The sequence below is a fragment of the Gorilla gorilla genome, chromosome 21, assembly GCF_029281585.2.
Source record: "Gorilla gorilla gorilla isolate KB3781 chromosome 21, NHGRI_mGorGor1-v2.1_pri, whole genome shotgun sequence".
NCBI classification, from domain to species: domain Eukaryota; kingdom Metazoa; phylum Chordata; class Mammalia; order Primates; family Hominidae; genus Gorilla; species Gorilla gorilla.
Window position 1 is genome coordinate 46670415 of NC_073245.2, and position 26273 is coordinate 46696687.

General features: G+C 39.0%; 1 protein-coding gene and 1 pseudogene across 9 annotated transcripts in view; one reads left to right on the forward strand and one right to left on the reverse strand.

The window, feature by feature from the left end:
• The window catches only part of ITCH (itchy E3 ubiquitin protein ligase), a 142317-nt gene that overhangs the window by 89264 nt on the left and 26780 nt on the right, over nucleotides 1-26273 (forward strand). For 8 of the 9 annotated variants that reach the window (XM_019017147.4, XM_019017146.4, XM_063702340.1 and 5 more), the window contains 6 exons: nucleotides 4697-4781; nucleotides 9443-9571; nucleotides 17368-17440; nucleotides 18760-18831; nucleotides 23515-23603; nucleotides 25371-25530. In XM_019017147.4, the coding sequence (XP_018872692.1) occupies nucleotides 4697-4781; nucleotides 9443-9571; nucleotides 17368-17440; nucleotides 18760-18831; nucleotides 23515-23603; nucleotides 25371-25530 (608 nt within the window). The remainder of the gene's footprint in view (nucleotides 1-4696; nucleotides 4782-9442; nucleotides 9572-17367; nucleotides 17441-18759; nucleotides 18832-23514; nucleotides 23604-25370; nucleotides 25531-26273) is intronic. The other variant, XM_019017148.4, reaches the window with a different exon arrangement.
• Nucleotides 21623-22218, reverse strand: LOC101145441 (adrenodoxin, mitochondrial-like; annotated as a pseudogene).

Below are 26273 nucleotides of genomic sequence, written 5' to 3' on the forward strand. Positions count from 1 at the left end.
ATCCAGCTTAGCCAGGTTATTAGAGTCTTGTTCTGCTGTTTTAGTCTGCTTATTTTTAGGTTTCACATTCCTCATGTTGAAGTAGTGCCCCTTCCTACAGATGTTTATGATTATCCTACTCAGACTGAGCACTGCTTTATGACTTGCTGCCTTTGGGGCATATACCTTACTTGTAGAACCAGTGACAGCACTGGTACTATATCAGATGAAGCAACCCACCCGACATACCTTCAGGATTGACCCAGGTTGATAGAATCCCATCTTACAGCTTGCACCCTTTCAGACTTTTATATGCTGGGACTAGACATTCCTACCTCATAAGCTCAGTGAATAATTGGTTTTTTAGAGATGGGGGTCTCCCTATGTTGCCCAGGCTGGAGTGCAGTGGCTGTTCTCCAGCATAGTAATTGCACACTACAGCTTTGAACTCCTGGCCTCAAGCAATGCCTCAGCCTCCTGAGTAGCTGGAATTACAGTTTTGTGCCACCATGCCTAGCTAAGCAGTGAAGAATTTTTAACACATGAACATACTATAGAGGATAAAGAACAAAGAATACTTTTGGTTCACCAGTATTATTTAATAGGGCTTTGTATAGGTGCTTCGCCAATCAAGTATGAAGATATTCTCTCATTTTCCTAGTTACTGTGAAAGAATACATAGAATGACAAGAAGTGTCTGTTTTTTACTGTTTTATTCATCAAGTCAGGAAGTGTTCTAATCTGCATTTGGATTTGATGTTCAGTAATTTCAGTATTGTTTATTATGTGATTTTTCAGCAAAGTCAGAAATCCGTTCTACAGCCACAGCACTTCCTCTCATTAAGTAGATGAGCCTTCAGTTCACAAATGTGTCAAGGCTGATCTCAGCAGCATATACTTAGAATATATATGAGAAAAATGTTTGCTATTAATTTTCTCTTGTCTCATGTTATCTTCTGAAAGGAAAATCTCGGCCTGAAATCTGAACTTTGCTGACAGATAAAAGATGAATGGCCATTACAGTGGCTCACGCCTGTAATCCCAGTACTTTGGGAGGCCAAGGCTTGTGTCCAGGAGTTCAAGACCAGGCTGGGGCAACATGGTGAAACCCCATCTTTACAAAAAATACAAAAATTAGTCGGGTGTGGCATGCCTGTAGTTCCAGCTACTTGGGTGGCTGAAGTGGGAGGGTTGCTTGAGCCCGGGAGGTCAAGGCTATAGTGCGCTGTGATTGTATCACTGCACTCCAGCCTGGGCAACAGAGTGATACTCTTTCAAAAAAACAAAAGAAAGAGAGAAAAAAGTTGAGTATGTGCTCAGCTATATACTTAGGGTATTATTTTTAGGTTATAAAAATTATTTGGATATATATTTTTAAACAAGAAAGAGAATTCTGGCCGGGTACGGTGGCTCATGCCTGTAATTCCAGCACTTTGGGAGGTCGAGGCAGGTGAATCACCTGAGGTCAGGAGTTCGTGATCAGCCTGGCCAACATGGTGAAACGCTGCCTCTACAAAAAATACAAAAATTAGCTGGGAGTGGTGGTGGACGTCTGTAGTACCAGCTATTTGGGAGGCTGAGGCAGGAGAATTGCTTAAACCTGAGAGGTCGAGGCTGCAGTGAGCTGAGATCGTGCCACTGCACTCCAGTCCAGCCTGGGTGACAGAGCAAGGCTCCGTCTCAAAAAAGAAGAAGAAGAAGAAGAACAAAGAGAGAATTTTGGATTCTGCAAATAAATTTTTAAAATTTAATGTGACTGCGAAGACATGAACTTATCTTGCTGTTATGTTAACAAGAGCAAGCTGTAACACTGTGGGTGATTATGTTTTTCTTTAGAGACAGCCTTTGAGTTGGTGATAAGCTTATGCACTGAAGATGCCTTGACCAGCAAAACCTATGTGTCATGAGAGGCAGAGTCCCACTTTTCTGTATATTATGCACATTGGAATTCTATTTTCATTTTAAGCTCAGCTGACATAGAAAGTAGCTTTAAATGTCAGAAGCAGGTTTGTGATACTCACTAGTTACATCCATTGTAACCTCTGTTATCACTACTACTTGAAATGATGGAATTATGTTGGAAATAAAATTAAATATTACCAAATACGAACTTGACAAGACTATAATTTGGCCTAAAACTGATCCAGATGATCTCAAGTGTTAATTTGAAAAATAGTTACCAATTTTTCTTTTTTCTTTTCCTGGTTTTTTTTTTTTTGAGATGGAGTTTTGCTCTTGTCGCCCAGGCTGGAGTGCAATGGCATGATCTCGGCTCACTGCAACCTCTGCCTCCCGGGTTCAAGCGATTCTCCTGCCTCAGTCTCCCTAGTAGCTGGGATTACAGATGCCCACCACCATGCCCAGCTAATTTTTGTATTTTTAGTAGAGACGGGGTTTCGACCTGTTGGCCACGCTGGTCTCAAACTCGTGACCTCAGGCCATCCGCCTGCCTTAGCCTCCCAGAGTCCTGGGATTACAGGCGTGAGCCACAGCGCAGGACCAATAGTTAACCAATTTTTCAAACCACAGGAAATAAAAATTAGCCATGTCAACATGGATTAAGCTTAAATTTTTGTTTAAAATGCTGATTTTTAGAAGCTAAGCTTTTTAAAAAGTTTCAGTTCATTCTATGATCTTTAATACATCAGTTATTCATTTTGAGACATGTTGAACAAATAAATTAGGATACAGCAGGAATCCCATCTTTTGAAGAATTCATTGGTAATGGGACAGAGAAGTCAGTAATTCAAAAACAGCAGAACTGTTAAAATTTCAAGTCTACTTAATATGTTTATTAAAAGAGAAAATGATATCCACTTTTTTTTTTTTTTTGAGACAGAGTCTTGCTCTGTCGCCAGGCTGTAATCCATCTCGGCACACTGTAACCTCTGCGTCCCGGGTTCAAGCAGTTCTCCTGCCTCAACCTCTCAAGTTGCTGGGACTACAGGTGCACACCGCCATGCCTGGCTAATTTTTTTTTTTTTTTTTTTTTTTTTTTTTGTATTTTAGTAGAGATGGGGTTTCACCATGTTGCCCAGGTTGGTCTTGAACTCCTGAGCTCAGGCAATCCGCCCGCCTCGGCCTCCCACAGTGCTAGGATTACAGGCATGAGCTACTGCGCCTGGCCAGTATCCACATCTTCTAAACCTTAATGGGGAGATTTCAGGAAAGCAGGTAAAATTTTGTAGACTGGGAACACAAAAACAGGGAGAATCCTAAAGCAAGAGGCAGTTGGGGAACAAGCAGCAGCTGCTTTAGGTGCAGTAATTAGAGAATTTAGTTCTGCTTCCTATCCCTTGTATAGAAAGTTACTGTAGATATTTAGGATTTTGGAACTGGGTATATTAAGGAATGAGATATGTTAAGTGTATTAAGAAAAGAAATAAGTATTTTTTAGTTGAATAATGCCTAGCATATACCTTATATTATATTCCTTATTTTGTATATATATGTATGTATATATATATACACTCCCAAATTACATTATATTCCTTATTTTATATATATTTTTATATATATTGTGTGTGTGTGTATATTTTTTTTTTTTTTTTTTTTGAGACAGGGCCTCACTTTGTCACCCAGGCTAGAGTGCAGTGGCATGATCTCAGCTCACTGCAGTCTTGACCTCCCAGGTTCAGGTGACCCTCCTGCCTTAGCCCTGGAAGTTGCTTCTATGTCCCATTACCAATTAATTCTTCAAAAGATGGGACTCTTCTGGTATCCTAATTTTTTTATTTGTTCAACATGTCTCAAAATGAATAACTGATGTGTTAAAGATCACAGAATGGATTCAAACTTTTTAAAAAGCTTAGTTTCTAAAAATCAAGTTGTACAAGTTGTGGGGCTAAGGCAGGAGGATCACCTGAACCTGGGAGGTCAAGGCTGTAGTGAGCTGAGATCACGCCACTGTACTCCAGCCAGGGTGACAAAGTGAGACCTTGTCTCCAAAAAAAAATATATATATATATATATATGTGTGTGTGTGTGTGTGTGTGTGTGTGTATTTATATATACAAATGTATATTTAATATATATCAAATATATATATTAGTGGGCTGCCAGCACGGCCCACTAATTTTTTTGTATTTTTTGTAGAGATGAGGGTTCACCATGTGGCCCAGGCTGGTCTCAAACTGCTGAGCTCAAGCAATCTACTTGCCTTGGCCTCCCAAAGTGCTGGGATTACAGGCCTGAGCCACCCCGCCTGGCACCTTACTATATTTTAATGAATGAAATGATGTGGTATGGAAAAAAAAAAATCCCTAAATGGAGACCTGAGTTTCCATCTCATCTCTGCTACTTAATTCTGAGGTTTCAGGTAGATTATTTAACCTATCTGAGTTTTCTTATCTTAAGGATAAAGATGAATTCACCTACCCTATGGGACTATTAAGAATAAAATGAAGGTCCTGTGTAAAAAACTAAATAACTGTTCATTATTCTTGCTGCTGTTGGTTGGATTGAGTAGAAAGGTCCTATGGTTAGGACATTATAAAGTACGTCTACTTAGCTTCTAAGATGTAATATTTCTATAACTTCAGTAAGGATGTGCATTTAATAGTCAATAAATTAAACGTTTTAAAGCTGTGATTTAAAAACTATAAAATAAACAGTGAAATGAGAAATGGGCAAATTCAAATAATTTTATTTTACCTTGAGCAAGAAGACTATGCCAATGCTAATGCTTTGCTTTCCCCTGCCCCTGCCCTTCCCAAAGAGAAGAGAACAGACAGCAATGGCAGAGTATATTTCGTCAACCACAACACACGAATTACACAATGGGAAGACCCCAGAAGTCAAGGGTAAGAATAGTTACTTGTGTATATTTAATCTCTTAAAGATTATACCTTATTTCTAACAACTGAAGAAGATCAAAGTTCATATTCTTTTGCCAAAGACCTAAAACATTAATCACCTACATACTTTGGAAAGAGAAAATTATACTATTATTTTCATCTAATGGAAAGTTTGAAGATTTCTTCAAAGTGCAGGAAAAAACTTTAACTGGGCATGGTGGCTCATGCCCATTATCCCAGCACTTTGGGAGGCCAAGGAGGGAGGATTGTTTGAGGCCAGGAAGACCTGCGTAATGCAGTGAGACCCTGTCTCTACAAGAAAAATCCCCAAAATTGGGTGTGTTGGCATGTATACCTGTAGTCCCAGCTACTCAGGAGACTGAGGTGGGAGGATCACCTGAGCCCAGGAAGTCGAGACTGTAGTGAACTGTGATTGTGCCCAGTACCCTCCAACCTGGAGGACAGGTTGAGGCCTGTTTCAAAAAAAAAAGAAAACAATAGAAAAGCAAAAAAAAATATCTGGCACATGAGAATATACTTATTAACATATATATTATTTTTAATTACTAAGAACAGATTAGTGATTCTAAATCAGGGTTTCTTAACCTGAGATCACTGGTTAAGAATCTAGGGTATGTGGCTTCAAGGAGGAAGAAAATACATACTCAGTTTCATTACTCTTTACTGGAAATTTAGTATCTTCTTCCATTATGAATGTAGGCTACTACCATGTAGGATTAAGAATGCCTAGGAGTTTGCCATCAGTAGAAGTCAAAGGGTGTTAAAAAAAATATTCTGTTGTTGTTGCAGATATCTCTAAATACTTGTTTACACACATAATTACAAGGACTTGCTAATTTATTAATAAAGAGATATATGTACATTATCACAAAGGTCTCCCTTTGTTGCCCAGGCTGTTCTCAAACTCCTGTCTTTAAGCGATCCTCCTGCCTTAGCCTCCTGAGTAGCTGGGATTACAGAAATAATGTTTTGACAATTATGTATATATAATGGTTTATCTTTGTAACAATTATGTATATATAATGGTTTATCTTTGTAACATGTTATAATAGTATGCATATTAGTTTGCTAGGGTGCCTTAACAGAGTACCACAGAGGAGGTTGTTTAAACCATAGAAATGTATGTCTCAGGGTTCTGGAGGCTAGAAGCTTGAGATCACGATGTCAGCAGGGCTATGCTCACTCAGAAGATACTAGGAAGAGATCTGTTCCAGGTCTTTCTCCTGGCTTCTTGTAGCTCCTTGGCTTGTGGCAGCATGAATCCAGTCTTCACATGGCATTCTTCCTGTCTGTATGTCTATCTGTACCCAAATTTCCTGTTTATAAGGACGTCAGTCCTATCGGATTAGTGGCCCACAGTACTTCAGTATGACCTCATCTTAATACATCTGCAGTAACTCTGTTTCCAAATAAGGTCACATTCTGAGTTATTGAGGGCCAGGATATAAACGTGCATTTGGAGGGAGGACACAGTTCAACCCATAACAGTCTGTAATACTATGCATTTATCAGACTGCCAGAGGGTTCCATTCTGCAAGGAATTTGGCAGACTGTACAGTCGGAGGGCACAGTCCTCCACAAAACTGCTGCCCTCACTTCAGACATCAGCTACAATATTGGGGGTCCACAGGATGACTCCAGACCAACTGTCTACAAATTTGGGGGCCCCCACCACCACTATTAGGTATGATAAGTTATTAGAAGTACTGAGAACTCATTGAAACCTCTTATAGTCACATTTATTCTAGAGAAAGAATGCAAAATAAAATCAGCAGAAGGAATAGGTGCACAGGGCAGAGTCTGGGAGGCTCTGAACATCCAGCATTGTTGTGGGACAGTACACATTGAGGTCGAGTATCACCAACCAGGGAAGTCTCTGGTATCTAGGGTTTTTATTGGGGCTTGATCACGTACTGCCCTCTTGGCTGACCTTTTGTCTCCAGTCCTTACTGGAGATTTGAGCTAATGCCCTTTAGTCTCTAGTTCCTCCAGAGGTCGGAACTGATGCGCCATGTCCCACAGCCTCCATTATAAATCACATTATTGACTGTCCAGTGATCAAAGCCTCCAGGCAAACAAAGATATTCCCAATACGCAGTGCATTCCAAGGGCCTAAACATCACTACCAAGTTGCTAAGGGCAAAGGCCAGACCTCTCTTTTGGTATAATTATAATTTGAGAACAGATATTCCATGGCTCAAAAGTTTTAAAAACTTTTGTTCTGAAGGTATGGTTTAGGTTGCACTGAGCTGAGATCATACCACTGCATTCCAGCTTGGGCGACAGAGTGTGACTCTGCCTCAAAAAACTAAAACTAAAAATAAATAAAAAAAGATATGCTTTCAACTTAAAATAGTTTTTTCTGCCTACCAACAAATGACCATTTTCTGTTTAAATGGAGTTACTGCATTTACTTAAATTTATTCAGTTTCCATAAAGGAAGAATGAAGAATTTCATAGATAACATTTTCTTTCTCTTTAGAATTGTCTAAGAATAGAATTGAAGAAGTCACCTTTCTATAATTTGCTACCATTTTTTTGTTTCCTCTTAGATGTTTAAAGTTTTATAGCTAAAGTTAGAATTCTGTTTTAACAACACAGATGACCTAGTTCTATCTAATTTATTTTCAAGACAACAACTTGTTACTGAGCGTATCTTGCAAGTATAACAATTGAGAATCCTTTTTTTTACATTTTTGGTAGTCTGTTTTATCTGACATTTGTATTCAGTTAAGTGAATACAGGTTTGTTGTTGTTGTTGTTGTTGTTTGAGACAAGGTCTCAGTCTCTCACCCAGGCTGGAGTGAAGTGACATGATCATGGCTTGCTGCAGCCTTGACCTCCTGGGCTCAAGCAGTCCTCCTGCCTCAGCCTCCCAAGTAGCTTGGACTATAGGCATGGGCCACCACACCCAGCTTTTTTTTTTTTTTTTTTTTTTTTTTGTAGAGACGGTGTCTCTATGTTGCCCAGGCTGGTGGGAAGTTGTTGCCAAACACACAAACTGAAATACTTGATTAAAAGATGTCCTGGCAGTATGTAGGAAATACTTTTGGAAGACCTAAAGAGAACGATCAATCTATAGTTGTAGTAGGAGTAATAACAATTACAACTTGGGCTCACTGTCACTTTTTACCTGTCTCATTTGTTCCTCATCTAGTCTCATAGACATTGTTGTCTCTATTTTATGGACAAAGAACCTAAAGTTTAGAGAGATTAAGCAGCTTGTCTAGGGTCATAAGAGTTTTCAAGGTATAAAGACAGGTATTAAGGAGGTGGCATGGAATACTTCATAAATAACATATTAGGCCTTGTGTCGTGTCTCAACATCTGTAATCCCACTGCTTTGAGAGGCCAAAATAGGAGGATCACTTCCGGTCAGGAGTTCAAGACCAGCCTGGGGAACATAGACCAGTCTCTACATAAAATTTTATAATTTAACCGGGTGTGGTGGTATACAACTGTAGTCCTAGCTACTAGGGAGGCTGAGGCAGGAGGGTTGCTTGAACCCAGGAGTTTGAGGCTGCAGTGAACTATGATCATGCCACTGCACTCCACCCTGGGCAGCAGAGTGAGATTCTTTCTCTTAAAAGAATCTTTTTTTGAGTTGCCTTAGTAGAAAAACAGTAGATAATATGGGACAAAAGGAAAGGCTTCATTTGGAGGTGTGGCAGATCATATCTTATTTAAGGAAGTGCTGAGTGGCCTACACTGTGAAATCATGGGATTCATGAAAGGGAGTTAGAGGTTTGGGTGCAAAGGGAACATTGAGGCCAGGGTGTAGAGGCTGAGTGAATGCCATATGAAGAACTTTAGATCTTAATCATTGGTAATGGTGGAACAGTGATAGTACTTCACAGAGATAACTAATTTAAATAAGATCTCTGTTTTAGGATGATACTCTGTTAGCAGTCTCAGTATAAGAGCAGGCCTAGAGTGAGATCAGATAAGGAAAACGAGTTAGGTGGCTGTTCAAAAAATGCAGAAGATGGCTGGGCGTGGTGGCTCACGCCTGTAATCCCAGCACCTTGGAAGGCTGAGGTGGGAGGATCACAAGGTCAGGAGTTCAAACCCAGCCTGGCCAACATGGTGAAACCCTGTCTCTACTAAAAATACAAAAATTAGCTGGGCGTGGGCGTGGTGGCAGGCGCCTGTAGTCCCAGCTGAGGCTGAGGCAGGAGAATCGCTTGAACCTGGGAGGTGGAGGTTGCAGTGAGCCAAGATATTGTGCCCCTGCACTCCAGCCTGGGCGACAGAGTGAGACTCCATCTAAAAAAAAAAAAAAAAAGCAGGAGAGAAACAAAGCCAGAGAAAGGATGGTGTTGGGGATTGGAAATAGAGATGAACGTGAAGATTTCTAAGGCAGAATGGTTAGAACTTGGTTAACAAGATGTTTAGGATGAGTCATTAGCTAATGGGGAACATAATAAGCCAAGAGACGGCAGAAGACTTGAGTTGTGTTTGATGGACTTTGAGTTTAACCTGTTTGTAGGATGTCCACATAGAGATGTCTGGTATACAACTGAATTACTGAACTGAATGGTTTTCTAAAAGATTTCTGCTATGTTTATTGACATTTGTAGCTTCTGTACTTGGCAAACAAGCAACTCTTTAATATTTTTGTTTATGTTTTTTCCTGTGTTTCGTAGTCAATTAAATGAAAAGCCCTTACCTGAAGGTTGGGAAATGAGATTCACAGTGGATGGAATTCCATATTTTGTGGACCACAATAGAAGAACTACCACCTATATAGATCCCCGCACAGGAAAATCTGCCCTGTAAGTTTTCTAAACATTGTAGATTAAGAGTAAAATACTAGTCCTTCAGATTTTGATATAAAGATTTGTATTAGCAAGGAGTGGAAGTCTTAGTATTTCTTGAGTTAGCTTGACAATAGGTTTCTGTTCATTAAGTATTTTGCATTTCCATCTCCCTCTTGGATATTTTATCCTAGAGATTTTCATATTTGTTACCATTTGTTGACACAGCACTAAATGAAACTATTTAGAATTTATAGGTATTGTACTGCTTACCAATTAATTTCTGATTTCTGATTTTCAGCTTCTTTCATTCCCTTAACTTTTTGACGTTAAAAAAGCTCTCATTACTTCTCCCCCACCCCATTTCTGAGAAAGTAACCTTTTGATTTGCTTATGTGCTTTATGACTTCTTTTGTGGGAAAATACATAACCTAAAGTTTCTTGTTTTATGTGTACAGTTCAGTGGCATTAAGCACATTCATATTGTTGCATAATCATTACCACCATCCATCTCCAGAATGTTTTCATCATTCCACACTGAAACACTGTACCCTTTAAACAATAACTTTAGCAGACCTGGTAACCAGCCTTCTACTTTCTTTCTCTATGAATTTGACTACTCGAAGTACCTCATATTATTGGAGTCATACAATATTTATGCTTATGTCTCTGGATTATTTCACTAAGGTCATGTCTTCCAGATTTATCTGTGTTGTAATACAGAAAACATTTTCATTCCTTATTGAAGCTGAATAATATTCCAGTGTATATATATATCACATTTTGTTTATTCACAGATATTTGCATTGTTTCTGTTTTTTGGGGGGTATTGTAAATAATGCTGCTCTGAACATTGGTATATAATTTTCTGCTTGAGGCCGGGCACAGTGGCTCATGCCTGTAATCCCAGCGCTTTGGGAGGCCAAGGCAGGCGGATCACCTGATATCAGGAGTTGGAGACCAGCCTGGCCAACATGGCAAAACCCCATCTCTACTAAAAATACAAAAATTAGCTGGGCATGGTGGCGCACACCTGTAATCCCAGCTACTCGGGAGTCTGAGGCAGGAGAATCGCTTGAACCCAGGAGGCAGAGGTTGCAGTGAGTCAAGATCATGCCACAGCACTCCAGCCTGGGTGACAGAGTGAGACTCCGTCTCAAAAAAACACCAAAAACCAAGTATCTGTTTGAGTTCCTACTTCGATGACTTTTGTATCTATACCCAAAAGTTAGGGTTAGGGTTAGGATGACTTTTGTATCTATTGCTGGATTAAATATTAATTCTGTATTTAATTTTTTGAAGAACCACCATACTGTTTTTCAGTGTCTGTGCCAGTTTACATTTCCACCCTAGTGCAGAAGAATTCCAATTTCTGTACGTTCTCATCAACTCTTCTGTTTTTTTTTTCTTCATCATCATCATATTTTTTTTTAAATAGCCATCCTTAATGTCGTGTTTCATTGTGGTTTTTCTTTGTATTTTTCTAATGGTTTGTGATGTTGAGTATCTTTTCATATGCTTCTTGGCTATTTGTGTATCTTCTTTGGAGAAATGTCTCTTCAAGTCCTTTGCCCATTTGTTGTTTTTTTTTTCTTTTGCGATTGAGTTTTAGGTGTTCTCTATATATTCTGGGTGTTAATCCCTTATCAAATACATGATTTGCAATTATTTTCTCCCATTCTGTGGTTTCCTTTTTACTGTAGATAGTGCCCTTTGATGTATAAAATATTTTAGATTTTGATGTCTGATTTGTCAATTTTTTCTTTTCTTTTCTTTTTTGAGACAGTCTCTCTCTCTCACCCGGGCTGGAGTGCAGTGGCACAATCTCGGCTCACTGCAAGCTATGCCTCCCGGGTTCACGCCATTCTCCTGCCTCAGCCTCCGAAGTAGCTGGGCCTACAGGCGCCCGCCACCATGCCCAGCTAATTTTGTGTGTGTGTGTGTGTTTTGTTTAATAGAGACGGGGTTTCACCACATTAGCCAGGATGGTCTTGATCTCCTGACCTCGTGATCCACCCACCTCAGTCTCCCAAAGTGCTGGGATTACAGGCGTGAGCCACCGTGCCCGGCCTGTTTTTTCTTTTTTTTTTTTTTTCTTTCTTTCTTTTTTTTTTTTTGAGACGGAGCTTCACTCTTTTTGCCCAGGCTGGAGTGCCATGGTGCGATCTCGGCTCACCACAACTTCTGCCTCCTGGGTTCAAGCGATTCTCCTGCTTCAGCCTCCCGAGTCGCTGGGGTTATAGGCATGCACCACCACGCTGAGCTAATTTTGTATTTTCAGTAGAAGACAGGGTTTCTCCTTGTTGGTCAGGCTGATCTCGAACTCCCGACCTCAGGTGATCCGCCCACCTCGGCCTCCTGAGGTGTTGGGATTACAGATGTGAAGCTCCGTGCCCAGCCTGTCAGTTTTTTCTTTGTCACCTGTACCTTTGGTGTCATATCCAAGAAATCATTTCCAAATCCAGTGTCATAAAGCTTTGCCCTAAGTTCTTTTTTTTTTTGTAGATAGAGTCTCACTCTGTCACCCAGGCTGGAGTGCAGTGGCAAGATCTCAGCTCACTGCAACCTCTACCGCCTGGGTTGAAGCGATTCTTTTGTCTCAGCCTCCTGAGTAGCTGGGGTTCTAGCTATGCACCAACACGCCTGGCTAATTTTCGTATTTTTAGTAGAGACGGGGTTTCGCCATGTTGGTCAGGCTGGTCTCAAACTCCTGACCTCGTGATCCACACCCCCTCAGCCTCCCAAAGAGTAGGGATTACAGGCATGAGCCACCGCGCCTGGCCTGAGAGTTCTTTAATTTTAGCTCTTACATTTAGATCTTTTATCCATTTTAAGTTAAATTTTGTATATGGTGTTGGGTAAGGGTCCAACTTCATCTTTTTGCATGTGAATGTCCAATTTTCCCAAGCACCATTTGTTGAAAAGACTGTCCTTTCCCCATTGCATGACTGTGGCACCATTGTCAATAGCATTTTACCATATATGCAAGGGATTATTTCTGGGCTGTTTATTCTGTTGGTCTGTATGTCTGACTTGCCAATACCACACTATAGCTTTGTAGCAAGTTTTCAAATCAGGAAGGTATGTGTCCTCCAACTTTGTTCTTTTTTCAAGCTGCTTTTGACTATTCAGGGTCCTTTGAGATTCCATATGAATTTTAGGATGGATTTTTTTATTTCTGAAAAAAAGAAGTCATTTGGATTTTGATAGGGAATTTTATTGAATGTACAGAACCAATAAAATCTATATTGATCGATACAGATTCAATATCTGTATCAATTTGGGGTAGTGTGGTCATCTTAACAATATTAAGTCTTCCAATCCATGAATGTGGATATCTTTGTGTTTTCTTTTATTTCTTTCAGCAGTGTTTTGTGGTTTTCAGTGTACGAGTCTTTTGCCTTCTTGATTAATTCCTAAGTATTTTTTATTCTTTGTGATGCTATTGTAAATGGAATTGTTTTCTTAATTTTCTTTTTATATTGTTTATTCTTAGTATATAGAAATGGAACTATTTTGTGTTGACTTTGTATGCTGCTACTTTCCTGAATTCACTTATTCTGGCAGGGTTTTTCGTTGTGGAATATTTAGTGTTTTCTTCATAAAAGATCATAGCTTCTGAAAACAGATAAGTTTTCTTCTTCCCAATTTGGGTATCTTTTATTTATTTATTTTTCTTGCTTAATTCCTCTGGCTAGAGCTTCTGGATACTATGTTGACTACAAGTGGTGAAAATAGGCATTCTTATATTGTTCCTCATCTTAAAGAAAAAACTTCTAACCATTGAATGTGATGTTTGCTGTTAGATTTTTATATGTGCCTTTTATTATATTGAGGTAGTTTCCCTCTATTCCTAGTGTTTCCTATCCCTATTGTGGAATGTTTTATCATGAAAGTGTATTAAATTTTGTAAAATCCTTTTTTGGTATCAATTGAGATGATCATGTGATTCCCCCCCCCCCCCATTCTGTTAATGTGGTATATTATGTTGATTTTTCATAGGTTGAGCCTTTTTTGCATTCCAGGAATAAATCCTACTTAGTCAAAAGGATTAAAGTGTGCTTTTAATATGCTGCTGAGATTTTTTTGCTGAGATTTTATTTAGTATTTTTCCATCAGTGTTCATAAGGAATGTTGCTCTGTAGTTTTCTTATAGTGTGGCTTTCTTAGAGCAAAGATGGTTCCCTATTACTTTCTAATTTTATACTTCTACACATTAACAACTTTTATGCTTAAAGCAGAAACTGGAAAATCAGGCCAATTTGGTATTAATGAAATTACAGAGGTAATTTAGATATGGGAATAAATTACCGATAATATTATTCTATCATTCATTTTAGTTACAATAAGTTTGGGTGCATATAATAGAAAACACTAAAATAATAGTGGTTTATGTAAGATAGAAGTGTATTTGTCCCCATTATTTAAAAATAGTCCAGCGGGACTTAACACCACACCATTACCATTGCTCAAAAAAGAAGTTACAAGAAAAATCAGGAAATATTTTATTTTGAATAATAATTAAAACACCACATATCACAATTTGTGGGATTTAACTGAAGTAGTCTTCAGAGGGAAACTTTTTGTTTTAAAGAAGTAGATGAGAATATAGGAAAGATAAAATCAGTGATCTCTGCTTTTACATTCAGATGCTAGAAAAAGGCAAGTTATTAAACCTAAAGTAAGTACAAGAAAAGAAATAAATAAAAGCAGAACTCAGTGAAGTGGAAAAGAAACAATGGAGCGCCCAAAGCTAGAAGATAAATTTTTGGTAAACATTAATAATATTAACAACCCTTAGTAATTAAACCTATAGAGAAAAAAAGAGGGACATCACCGTATATTTTATAGACATTAAAAGGATAATAAAGGGTATATTTATGCCAATAACTTTAACATTTTAGATCAAATGGACAAATTCTTTGAAAGATATGTCACCAAAATGGACACAAGAACAGATAGTAAGTCTAAATATCCCTATAGCTGATAAATCAAATGCATAATTAAATAATTTTTAAGGGCAGGCCCAGTGGCTCATGCCAGTAATCTCAGCACTTTGGGAGGCCAAGGTGGGCAGATCACTTGAGCTCAAGAGTTCAAGACCAGCCTAGGCAACATGGTGAAACCCATGTCTACAAAAAATACAAAATATTAGCTGGGTGTGGTGGTGCATGCCTGTAGTCCCAGTTACTTAGGAGGGTGAGATAGGAAGATTGCTTGAGCCCAGGAAGCTGTGGTGAACCGAGATCGCGCCACTGTACTTGAGCCTGGGTGGCAGAGTGTGACCCTGTCTCAAAAAAAAAAAAAAAAAGAAAAAAAAGATTTCTCATGAAGAAAATTCTGGCCTAGATGGTGTCACTGGTAAAGTTCATCAAACTTATAAGTTATAGATTAATCAGTCCTATTCAAATTCATTCATAAAATACAAGTGATGGAAATGTTTTCTTTTTCTTTTTCTTTTTCTTTTTTTTTTTTGAGACGGAGTTTCACTCTTGTTTCCCAGGCTGGAGTGCAATAGCCCAATCTCGGCTCACCGCAACCTTGGCCTCCCTGGTTCAAGCAATTCTCCTGCCTCAGCCTCCTGATTAGCTGGGATTATAGGCATGCGCCACCATGCCTGGCTAATTTTGTATTTTTAGTAGAGATGAGGTTTCAGGCCACTGCATTCCACCCTGGGTGACAGAGTGACACTCCATGTCAAAACAAACAAAATTGGTTAAAGGAGAAAAATCATACGATAATTTCAGGAAAAGCTTTTGACATAATACAATGCAAATTTATGAGAAACTCTCAGCTACCTTGGAAACTTTTTTTTTTTTTTTTTTTTTTTTTTTTTGAGACGGAGTCTCGCTTTGTCGCCCAGGCTGGAGTGCAGTGGCACAATCTCAGCTCACTGCAAGCTCCGCCTCCCAGGTTCATGCCATTCTCCTGCCTCAGCCTCCTGAGTAGCTGGGACTACAGACGCCCGCCACCACACCTGGCTAATTTTTTGTATTTTTAGTAGAGACGGGGTTTCACTGTGTTAGCCAGGACGTTCTCAATCTCCTGACCTCATGATCCACCCGCGTTGGCCTCCCAAAGTGCTGGGATTACAGGCGTGAGCCGCTGCGCCCTGCCGGAAACATTTTTATTGGAAAAAAAAAATTTAACAGAAGCTTACAGCCAACATCACAATTAATGATGAAATACCGTAGAACATCCAGAATTAGACAAGGATATCTATTGTCATTACTTCATTCAACATTGTGTCAGTATTCCTACCCAGTGCAGTGAGATGAGAAAAAGAAATACAGGCCGGGCACGGTGGCTCACGCCTGTAATCCCAGCACTTTGGGAGGCCCGGGCAGGCAGATCACTTGAGGCCAGGAGTTCAAGACCAGCCTGGCCAACATGGCTAAACCCCATCTCTACTAAAAATACAAAAATTAGTCAGTCATGGTGGTGAGCACCTGTAATCCCAGCTACTCAGGAGGCGGAGGCAGGAGAATCGCTTGAACCTCTGGGTCAGAGGTTACAGTGAGCAGAGATTGTGCCACTGCACTCCAGCCTGGGAGACAGAGCAAGACTCCATCTCAAAAAAAAAAGAAAGAAAAGAAAAGAAATATAAGATGTATAAATTGGAAAGGAAGAAGTAAAACTGTCTCTTTTCCCCTCACACAAATAACATTTGTATACAGAAAATCATGAAGAATCTAGAAAAAATTACTAGAACTAGTAAGTGAATTTAACAGCGTAACAGAATATAAAGTCAGTGTACAAAATCAGTTGTATTTCTACACTGATATACATTGAATTTTTAAGAGGGAGATAATGCAGTGGTATTAAGTCCAAGGCTAGCTGAGAAACCCCATGGTGTCATAGTGATCTAAAATTCTTCTGTCTTTTCTACCATCCTAGAGTATGGTCTCATTCTTCAAAGTGACCTCATGGTCTGTGACAGCTGCTGAAACTTAAGCTATCAGGGTCACACTCCAGGCTGGAATTTGGAGGAAGGGCAAATTATAAACACACACACACACACACACTTTTTAGCTATTTTAGCTGTCTTTTAGAAAATCCTTCCTTTTTTTTTTTTTTTTTAGACGGAGTCTAGCTTTGTCACCCTTGCTGGAGTGCAGTGGTGTGATCTCAGCTCACTGCAGCCTTGACCTCTGAGGTTCAGGTGATTCTCCTGCCTCAGCCTCCCAAGTAGATGGGATTAGAGGCACCTGCCACCACACCCGGCTAATTTTTATAATTTTTAGTAGAGACAGAGTTTCAACATGTTAGTCAGGCTGGTCTCAAACTCCTGACCTCAGATGATCCACCCGCCTCAGCCTCCCAAAGTGCTGGGATTTACAGGTGTGAACCACTGCACCTGGCCAAAAAGATCCTTCTTGAACATTTCATATGCCACTTTCACTTAGAGACTTAAGTCACATGGCCATATAGAGAAATGTAGTCTTTATTATATGTAGCATTCTACTTAGTTAAATAGCAAGGGTTTTACTTAAAGGAGGGAATCGATGTTGGGATAGACAGCATTCTCAGATAGAAACCCCTTTACTTAGCCCTCTTAGATTTGGCAGCATAGAAAAGAAAATCCCACAACAGTAGTTTCAACAAAATCAAAGTTTTTTGTTTGTTTTTTCTGTTACTTAGAAGTATTCCTGGGGGAATATCTCTCAAAAAGCAATGAATGGTTTTGTTAGGAATATGCTATATTTTTGAATTTGGTTAGCAAGTGCTGAGAGAGGGTGGGATATTTTGCTTTCCTTCAGCATTATCTTTTACAAGCAGCTATATATGTCCTGTTAACCCTTGTTCTTCCTCAGAGACAATGGACCTCAGATAGCCTATGTTCGGGACTTCAAAGCAAAGGTTCAGTATTTCCGGTTCTGGTGTCAGGTTAGTATTGGAACGGTATCTCTGTACTCCCTTAACTTTGTTGTGTTGCTTATATTACACAGTGATTGTGAAAATACTTAACTCACAGAAAAACAGGTAAAATGGGAAGCATTAGAATCTCTTTCATCTATTTTTAGAGCAAATAAGTAGATTTATCAATTAAATCATTTGTGACTTTGGTTATTCAGAAAATTAAACCTCATGTAATCCCAGCACTTGGGGAGGCCGAGGTGGACAGATCACTTGAGCTCAGGAGTTCAGGACCAGTCTGGGCAACATATTGAGGCCTTACCTCTGTAAATATATATATATATATTTTTTTTTTTAAAGAAGAAAATTAAACTTGAAACCATCTGAATAAGCAAACATTGTCACTTTTTCCTCAGTACCCATTACTTTCAGATTGCAGAAATCTTCAAATGTAAGTTAAAGCATTTTCTGATATAATTGTAACCAGCTACTTTATTTTTATGTGTTATTTTTTCTGAGACAGGATCTCACTCTGTCACCCAGGCTGGAGTGCAGTGGTGCCATCATGGCTTACTGCAGCCTTGACCTCCTGGGCTCAAGTGATCCTCTTGCCTCAGCCTTCTCGCTAGCTGACACTACAGATGCACTTCACCACACCTGGCTAATTTTTAGTAGAGACAGGGTCCCCTTATGTTGCCCAGGCTGGTTTTGAGCTCCTGGATTCAAATGATCCTCCTGCCTCATCTTCCCCAAGTGCTGGGATTACAGGCATAAACCAGCATGCCCGGACACCAGCCGTTTTTATATCTATCGTTTGATATAACTGACTTTGATAGATAAATACATGTTCATACATACATGAACATGTCCATACATAGATGTTATATTCAGTATTTTTTTCAGATGTGATCAACTATTTCTTATGTGTAGATATTTACTGGAATTAATGATTTTTTATGGGTTCTAAATCAAATGAATGCCCTAGTCAAAGTTACTATGATGAATATTTTTACACTTGAAACTCTTGTAATTAACTGGACCCATGGAAGCAAGAAGAATCTGGATTAACTGTTGGAAAATAAGATTAAGTAAAGATTTATTTGACACATTATTAAGTCAGCAGTGTGCATATGAGATCAATCTTGCGGTTCTTCTGTTTGCATATATTAATCTATAATTAGCATGAATACTCACAGATGCATTGGTAAACATTATTGAATATAAATTTATATTCATAGTCTACTTGTTTCTGTAAGGAAAGATAAAAGTAAATAAAACTTTCCCCTTTTGATTTTTTTGATAGGCTATTTTAATGATGAGAGTTGACTTAAGTCATTCTTCTATTTCAGCAACTGGCCATGCCACAGCACATAAAGATTACAGTGACAAGAAAAACATTGTTTGAGGATTCCTTTCAACAGGTACTGTTTCATTCTCTCAATAATTTTTCCTCTGGCTGCTAGCTTAGGACCCGCTTTTGGTGCTGTCAGTTTAATCTGAATGGTTTGGAACTTCTTGAGTTGAAGTCCTTGAATTTTTCAAGTGCGATCTCATTGCCAGCCACCTTAGGGCTAAAGGGTGTGTGTGTGTGTGTGTGTGTGTGTTTCAGGTTTCCATTTCTAAACTGGTATGATTTGAAATAAATGCATAGGTAAGATAATAGGTCTTTGGGTCATTGCCAGCAACCTTAGGGCTTAAGGGGTGTGTGTGTGTGTGTGTGTGTGTGTGTGTGTGTGTGTGTTTCAGGTTTCCATTTCTAAACTGGTATGATTTGAAATAAATGCATAGGTAAGATAATAGGTTTTTGGTAGCCAAAGGTCTGGAAATACCCATATGAACATTATCAGATTGTAGAAAGGAGAGGGGAAGACTTGCTTTAACACTTCAGTATTACTTGGATTTTTACAATAAGCATATGTTACTCTTAACAGGAAAAAAAGTGGTCATTGGTGACAGTATCTAAAAAAAGATATATATGAGTTTTCAGAAGTAGTCAGCAGATTTTTTCACTTGTCTTCAGAACTTGAGTTAATTTACTCACTGGGCACAGTGGCTCATGCCTGTAATCCCAGCACTTTGGGAGGCTGAGGCGGGTACATCACCTGAGGTCAGGAGTTTGAGACCAGCCTGGCCAAGATGGTGAAACCTTGTCTCTATTAAAAATATAAAAATTAGCTGGGCCTGGTGGCTGATGCCTGTAATCCTGTAAAGCTACTCAGGAGAGTCACCTGAACCTGGGAGGTGGAGGTTCCAGTGACCCGAGATCGTGCCATTGCATTCCAGCCTGGGCAATAAGAGCAAAACTCCATCTCAATTAAAAAAAAAAAAAAAAAAAAAAAGAACTTGAGTTAGTCTACTATTCGCCTTTATCTTGCAGATATTACTAATAACCTACTGCAACTAAATGTTAAAATGATTGTGTTATGTAGAAGATTAAAATAACTAGTGAAAAAAGTCTTAAAATGAAAACATCTGGTTAGTCCTTGTTTTATAGCCAGATGTGGAAGTGATTATTTTCAAGCACCAGTGGTATTGTAGCAACTACAGCTTCAAGAAGTGTGGAATTGAATGCAGAGGGAAAAGAGGTTGAGACAGTTGGTGGTAGCTGGCTACTTGCTTTCAGAATCAGTTTTGTTCATTTCCTAATGGAACGTCAGTTATTGACATTAAAGGAAAAAGCCAGTTGGCATCCTGCTATGTAGGAGCAGAAAACTTTTTAGTGGGAAATGGAGCTTTACTGAGGCCATTTAGAGAATTATGAGTCATCCCCTTGATCTGATGTAAGCGTCACAGGCCATTCCCCACCCTAGTCCTTGCCCATTTCTAATTTTATGTTCATAACCACCCTTTTATCACTCTGTTGGACGAGTTTCTTGAAGCAACTTGCTTACCTCTTACCAGTCCTGGAAAGATGCAAAACATGATTAAACTGTTCCTTTATCTTTTGACTTTGAAACCTAAAGTCTTTTGCAAAATAACAGACTAGATGGTTCTAAAACAGTTTTTAAAACTGTCACCCTAAATTTGACATCCATCAAATAACTGGTTAATAAAAATATAAGAGAACAATTTGATTGCTTAAAGGTAACAAAACTAATTGCAAAATTAGCATCAGATTTTCTTTGGATAGTTGTTGGATAAAATTGCTCTGGGATAGTGTTTCTTCTGTTAACACAGCACAACTGGTTATGGGGGAAAGTACAGGAGAAAACAATTTTTTTTCCTTCATATTAGACATTTGTTAAAAGGAATTTTTTTTTAACTTTTATGGATTTATTTATAGTAAAGATAAGGATACAAATGTCTTCCACACATATGTGGTAATCTGTGGTGCTCGCCACTCCCTCCCTCCTGGGACTGACACACTGCAGCCCACGCTGCTCACCCTGGAGCCCTATCCTTGCATGAGAGAATGGCGCCACCTGGGGCTGTGCGACGTGTCAGCCTGCTCATTCCCTTCTCCAGCTCAGGACAGAGAAACACAACTCATTCATAAGGTTTCCATTCTGTTATAGGCAGAGATTTAGAAATCAGCATTGTTTTTCAAAGAGTACAAAGTTAAACCATTCTGCTTAGAAAAGAATAAACATCCAATCATTTTTCCTCTAGTTGAGTCAAAACAGAGATCAAACTTCTTTGATAGTGTTATGTCTACATTCAGACTTAGACTTCAGAATCAAAATTTTGAAATATTTATGAGGTTAATAACTATCTTTGAAGTTAAGCAGTTTACTGAGCAATTAAATATTTTTGTCCATACACATTCAGATTTAACTACTGCTATAAATTGTCATAATTTCTCCAGTTTCAGTCTGATCATAATAGCTTATAGTAATAAGACACAGGTTCTAGTACAGATTTTCTAATTAGTGGTATGGCCCTAAACAAGCCAGGTTAGATCTTTGCCTTCACCTACATCAAACAGGAATAATAATATATTTCCTTAACCTATCTTCTAGGTAAACAGATGAGATTATATGAAAACATTTTGCTAAAGTCGCTAAACAAACATAAGAAAAAAATATGTAAGGGTTTTCTATCACATTAACTATTTTTTAATATCTGACTGACATTTTTGTAATATAACCAAAATAAAAATTGCATACTTTCAAGAATGACAAAATTCAGTAGTTATACAAGGTGAATTAAAATAGTAAAGCTAGTCATAATACAAAATCCACTCATCCATGTTCTCATTTAATCACTTAATTATAAAAATAGGTAAAATTCCATGAAAATATTCCTATTTGTTCTAGTTCAGGAGGTCTTGCCCACATCAGTGGATTGTCTGGCATCAGCCACTGTTTCAGGCACTCGAACAGTCATATTGTCCATAGATTTTGTCAAACAGATTTGGCAGCCCAACTGTGATCTGTTAGTCCATATGCCAGATCGAGCATGTGATTCTCCTCATCAGTGATTGCATCTAACTTCTCATATATGTGATCTTCAAAGATGAGGTGACAGGTTGAACAAGTCAGAGTTCCCTCACATGCACCAAAGCCATCAATATCTAGATTATTTTCAACCACAACGTCTAGCAGAGAATCACCAACTTTTCCTTTGGTTGTTAATGTTTCACCATCACAGTTTATAAAGTGGACTGTTACTTTATCTTCTGAGCTGCTCCGCGCCCCCGCCAACACGCTCAGCGGCCGGCTCGCCTCCGCGCTCCGGCCCGGTCCCCGGCTCCTCAGCAGGCCGCTGGCTCCAGCGCGGGACCCGGCGTGGTGCAGCCACCTGCCGGCCGGGTCACCGAGGACCGCAGAAGCGGCGCTCAGCAGCCGGGCGCCCCCAGCGGCAGCCATCGCCCGCGGTCGGGAACTCAAAAGGAATTATTTAAAGATAGTTTTAACCTTGTGACATTTCTGATTTGCGTTGCTGTATACCTAGCCTATACTATTTGTAGAATACTTGGCATAAACCTACATATGTCATAAGCATTGAAGTTTTTTGTTACATCTGGGATTTTCTGGCTTGAGTGGGATGTGAATTCGTAAATGTGGTGGTTTTGTGGGGGAACTGAGAGAACTTGGCATAAACAGGTTACTTACTGATCCTCTCTGGATATTTAAGTATGGTAATTCATTCTTATCACTCAATAAAGTATAGGCATTATATCAACTTCTCCCTTTCCATGTTCTTCTGTATTTTTTTGTAAGAGTAATTGATATATGCAGTGCTATACACACACAATTTTGGTCAAATAATTTGTTTTACGTGGCAGGAAACCAAATGACCTATTGATTGTAGCTCAGTAATGTACTGTCCTTCAAATATGAAGATGATCCTATTAACCACCTATAGTGGGACACAAAATTTGAGTAGTTTTTGTAGGTAGTTATAGGTTGCCGCTGAGAATGAGTTTCCAAAGTTAACTGGGTCTCTCTGCAGCTACTGGTTTTCATTTCTCGGTTAGCCAGTTAGCTGTTACGTGTACCTTTGGCTATGAGTCAAAACCAAACCTAATAACCAAACCACAAAAACCCCACCCAACCTCTGACCATGCCCATCTATGTTCTAAGTAATTGATACAGGCAACATTATAAGTCAATAGTAGCATCATTAAAAATAAAATCACGGCTGGGCATGATGGCTCACGTCTGTAATCCCGGCACTTTGGGAGGCCAAGGCCGGTGGATCACCTGAGGTCAGGAGTTTGAGACCAGCCTGGCCAACATGGCAAAACCCCGTCTCTACTAAAAATACAAAATTAGCCGGGCATGGTGGCGCACACCTGTAGTTACAGCTACTCGGGAGGCTAAGGCAAGAGAATCGCTTGAACCTGGGAGGTGGAGGTGTGGTAAGCCGAGATTGTGCCATTGCACTCCAGCCTGGGCAATGAGCGAGAGACTGTCTAAAAGTAAATAAATAAATAAAACCACGTGTATAAAGTATATAAAAATATAGATGTATATAATAAAATATTATTAAACGTTACTATAATGTATTTTCTGTATGTGTGGTTTTGACTAGACCATGAACACCTTTCTGTGTCATGGGAGATTTCAATTACCTATAACGAAGGAGATGTCAAACCTAGAAGTGGTAGACAGTGTTTCAATAGCTTTTTTCACCAATTATTTTACTTTATTTTTTTTTAGATAATGAGCTTCAGTCCCCAAGATCTGCGAAGACGTTTGTGGGTGATTTTTCCAGGAGAAGAAGGTTTAGATTATGGAGGTGTAGCAAGGTAGTGATAATATGAATACTCAGAACTTAGTTCCTTTCCTCCAAAGGTACCATTGCACTTCGCTTGCAAGTATTATTTTCTCAATCTTATATTTTAGGAAAATGAAATATGTCAAATTATTATACCTTTATTATGCCGTAGCTACAGAATTTCAAAAAACATTTAATTCAGCACTTTCTATGTCATGTACAGCTGACTGATTTCACCCACATCACTCGTTTAATCTTCAGGGTAACCTTGTGATACAGAATTTTATAGGATGATGAAGAGGCTTAGAGACTCACCTAAGGCACATAATAAATTGTAGAGCCTGGATGCAAGCTTTGTATCATCTAACCAGTAGCCAGTGTTAAGTCTACCACCTCTGATATCTGTTCCACAGAAAACACAAGGCCTTATAGTGATCAGGTCATTTTCCCCACCACAGATTACTGATACAGGTAATAGTTACTCAGTTTCCAACTGAGATTAGTATATTTGTCATGAAAATATAGAAGGTTGTACAAAATAGGAGTTGAAAGTCTTAATTCTGCTTTCTTCATATTGGAGCTTAATATTGGACCCTAGAAGATAGTCTCTAATGAGAATTGCTTTGCTTATTCCATAATAATATATCACACCAGGTTAAAAATTTGCGTAGAGCTGGCGTTGTGCAAAGACAAGGACTTTGGGGTCAAGACGGGATTTGAATCTTTTTCTGCTCCCAATAGTGTGATGTTGGGCAAATATTTTCATCTGTAAAATAAGAATATTAATATCTACATTTCTAGGATTATTGTGAAGAGTAGAAATATTGTTTATTAATGACCTAGTTCAGAGCCTGTGTCTTTGTGTGCACGCTAATTGGTGGCTACATTTTAGTAGTTCTTATTTATATTATGTTTCTGAGTTTAAATAAAATTATTTCAAAATATATGATATAATCATAGATAAATAACAAATATGAGTAGAAACATGTAATTTTGTATAAGTTAAAGGCAATTGAAGAGGAGAGCAATCATTCATTCCTAATAAGAAAATAAACTAGCAATATTAAAGTGTGTCATGAGATACACTTACCACAAGAGGCCATGAACTAACAGGAAAAGAGATCCAGATTACAGGCTTATGCCACATGTATTACCCCAGATCACCCATGTTACGTAGTTTTAGTAACCATAATCTTATGTTAATATTGGTTCATATTTTCACAATATTTGACCTAGAGTCTCAGCATTTTTCTAATATGTGAGTGGCTGGAATTAAGTCCTTTACTGCCTCTGTGAAATTGGAAGAATTTTCATATTGATTTAACGTGTAGGGAGTAGTGGCACTTGATGGGGATTATTATGGGACTTAGTAATAGATGGAATATTAGATTGATTTCAGCCACTTTACTCACATAGGTGAATAGTGAATTTTAAATTTGCCTATGAATAGTATTTCATTGATTCTAAGACTAATATTTTCATTTTATAATATCTCTGAAATTAAGATGTATCAGGTAAAATTGGAAAATACAGTTTAGTGGTTCATCAAATAAAGGTGCAATGTTGTCTTAGATTCTTTGAAATGTAATAATGTGTATATTACCATCTACCAGAGATGGTGTATACTACCAACTCTGTGAAACAGATGTGAGTTTGAACAGAAGCAATAAAAATCAACATGAGATTAGAAAACTATCACTAGCTGAGGGGTATAGATCCCTGAGAACTTTATAGCACTGTTCTTTGATTTCTTGGTAACCTACAAGATTTTTCATCGTAAATTTTCTTTTGATTTCAGAGAATGGTTCTTTCTTTTGTCACATGAAGTGTTGAACCCAATGTATTGCCTGTTTGAATATGCAGGGAAGGATAACTACTGCTTGCAGATAAACCCCGCTTCTTACATCAATCCAGATCACCTGAAATATTTTCGTTTTATTGGCAGATTTATTGCCATGGTAAGTGCAGGTCAAGAATTATGTTTACTTTGCTTATTCAGCAATACTAAATTTTCTCTTAGGTGCCATAACAGATCATATGAGAGAAAGGGAAGTGGTTTTTTGTTGTTTTGTTTTTTATTTTTGAGACAGAGTCTTGCTCTGTCACCCAGGCTGGAGTACAGTGACACGATCTTGGCTCACTGCAACCTCTGCTTGCTGGACTCAGTCAGTTCTCCTGCCTCAGCCTCCCAAGTAGCTAGGATTACAGGTGTGTGCCACCATGCCTGGCTAATTTTTGTATTTTTAGTAGAGAAGGGGTGTTGCTGTGTTGGCCAGGCTGGTCTTGAACTCCTGACCTCAGGTAATCCACCTGCCTCAGCCTTCCAAAGTGCTGGGATTACAGGTATAAGTCACCGTGCCCAGCCAGGGAAGTGTTTTTTTGAGACGAAGTTTCACTTTTGTTGCCCAGGCTAGAGTGCAATGGCGCGATCTCGGCCCACCACAACCTCTGCCTCCCAGGTTCGAGCAATTCTCCTGCCTCAGCCTCCCAAGTAGCTGGGATTACAAGCATGTGCCACCATGCCTGGCTAATTTTTGTGTTTTTAGTAGAGATGGGGTTTCTCCATGTTGGTCAGTCTGGTCTCGAACTCCTGACCTCAGGTGATCCACCCACCTCGGCCTCCCAGATTGCTGGGATTACAGGCGTGAGCCACCATGCCTGACCCAGGGAAGTGTTTTTAAATGAAGAATTCATCTAACAT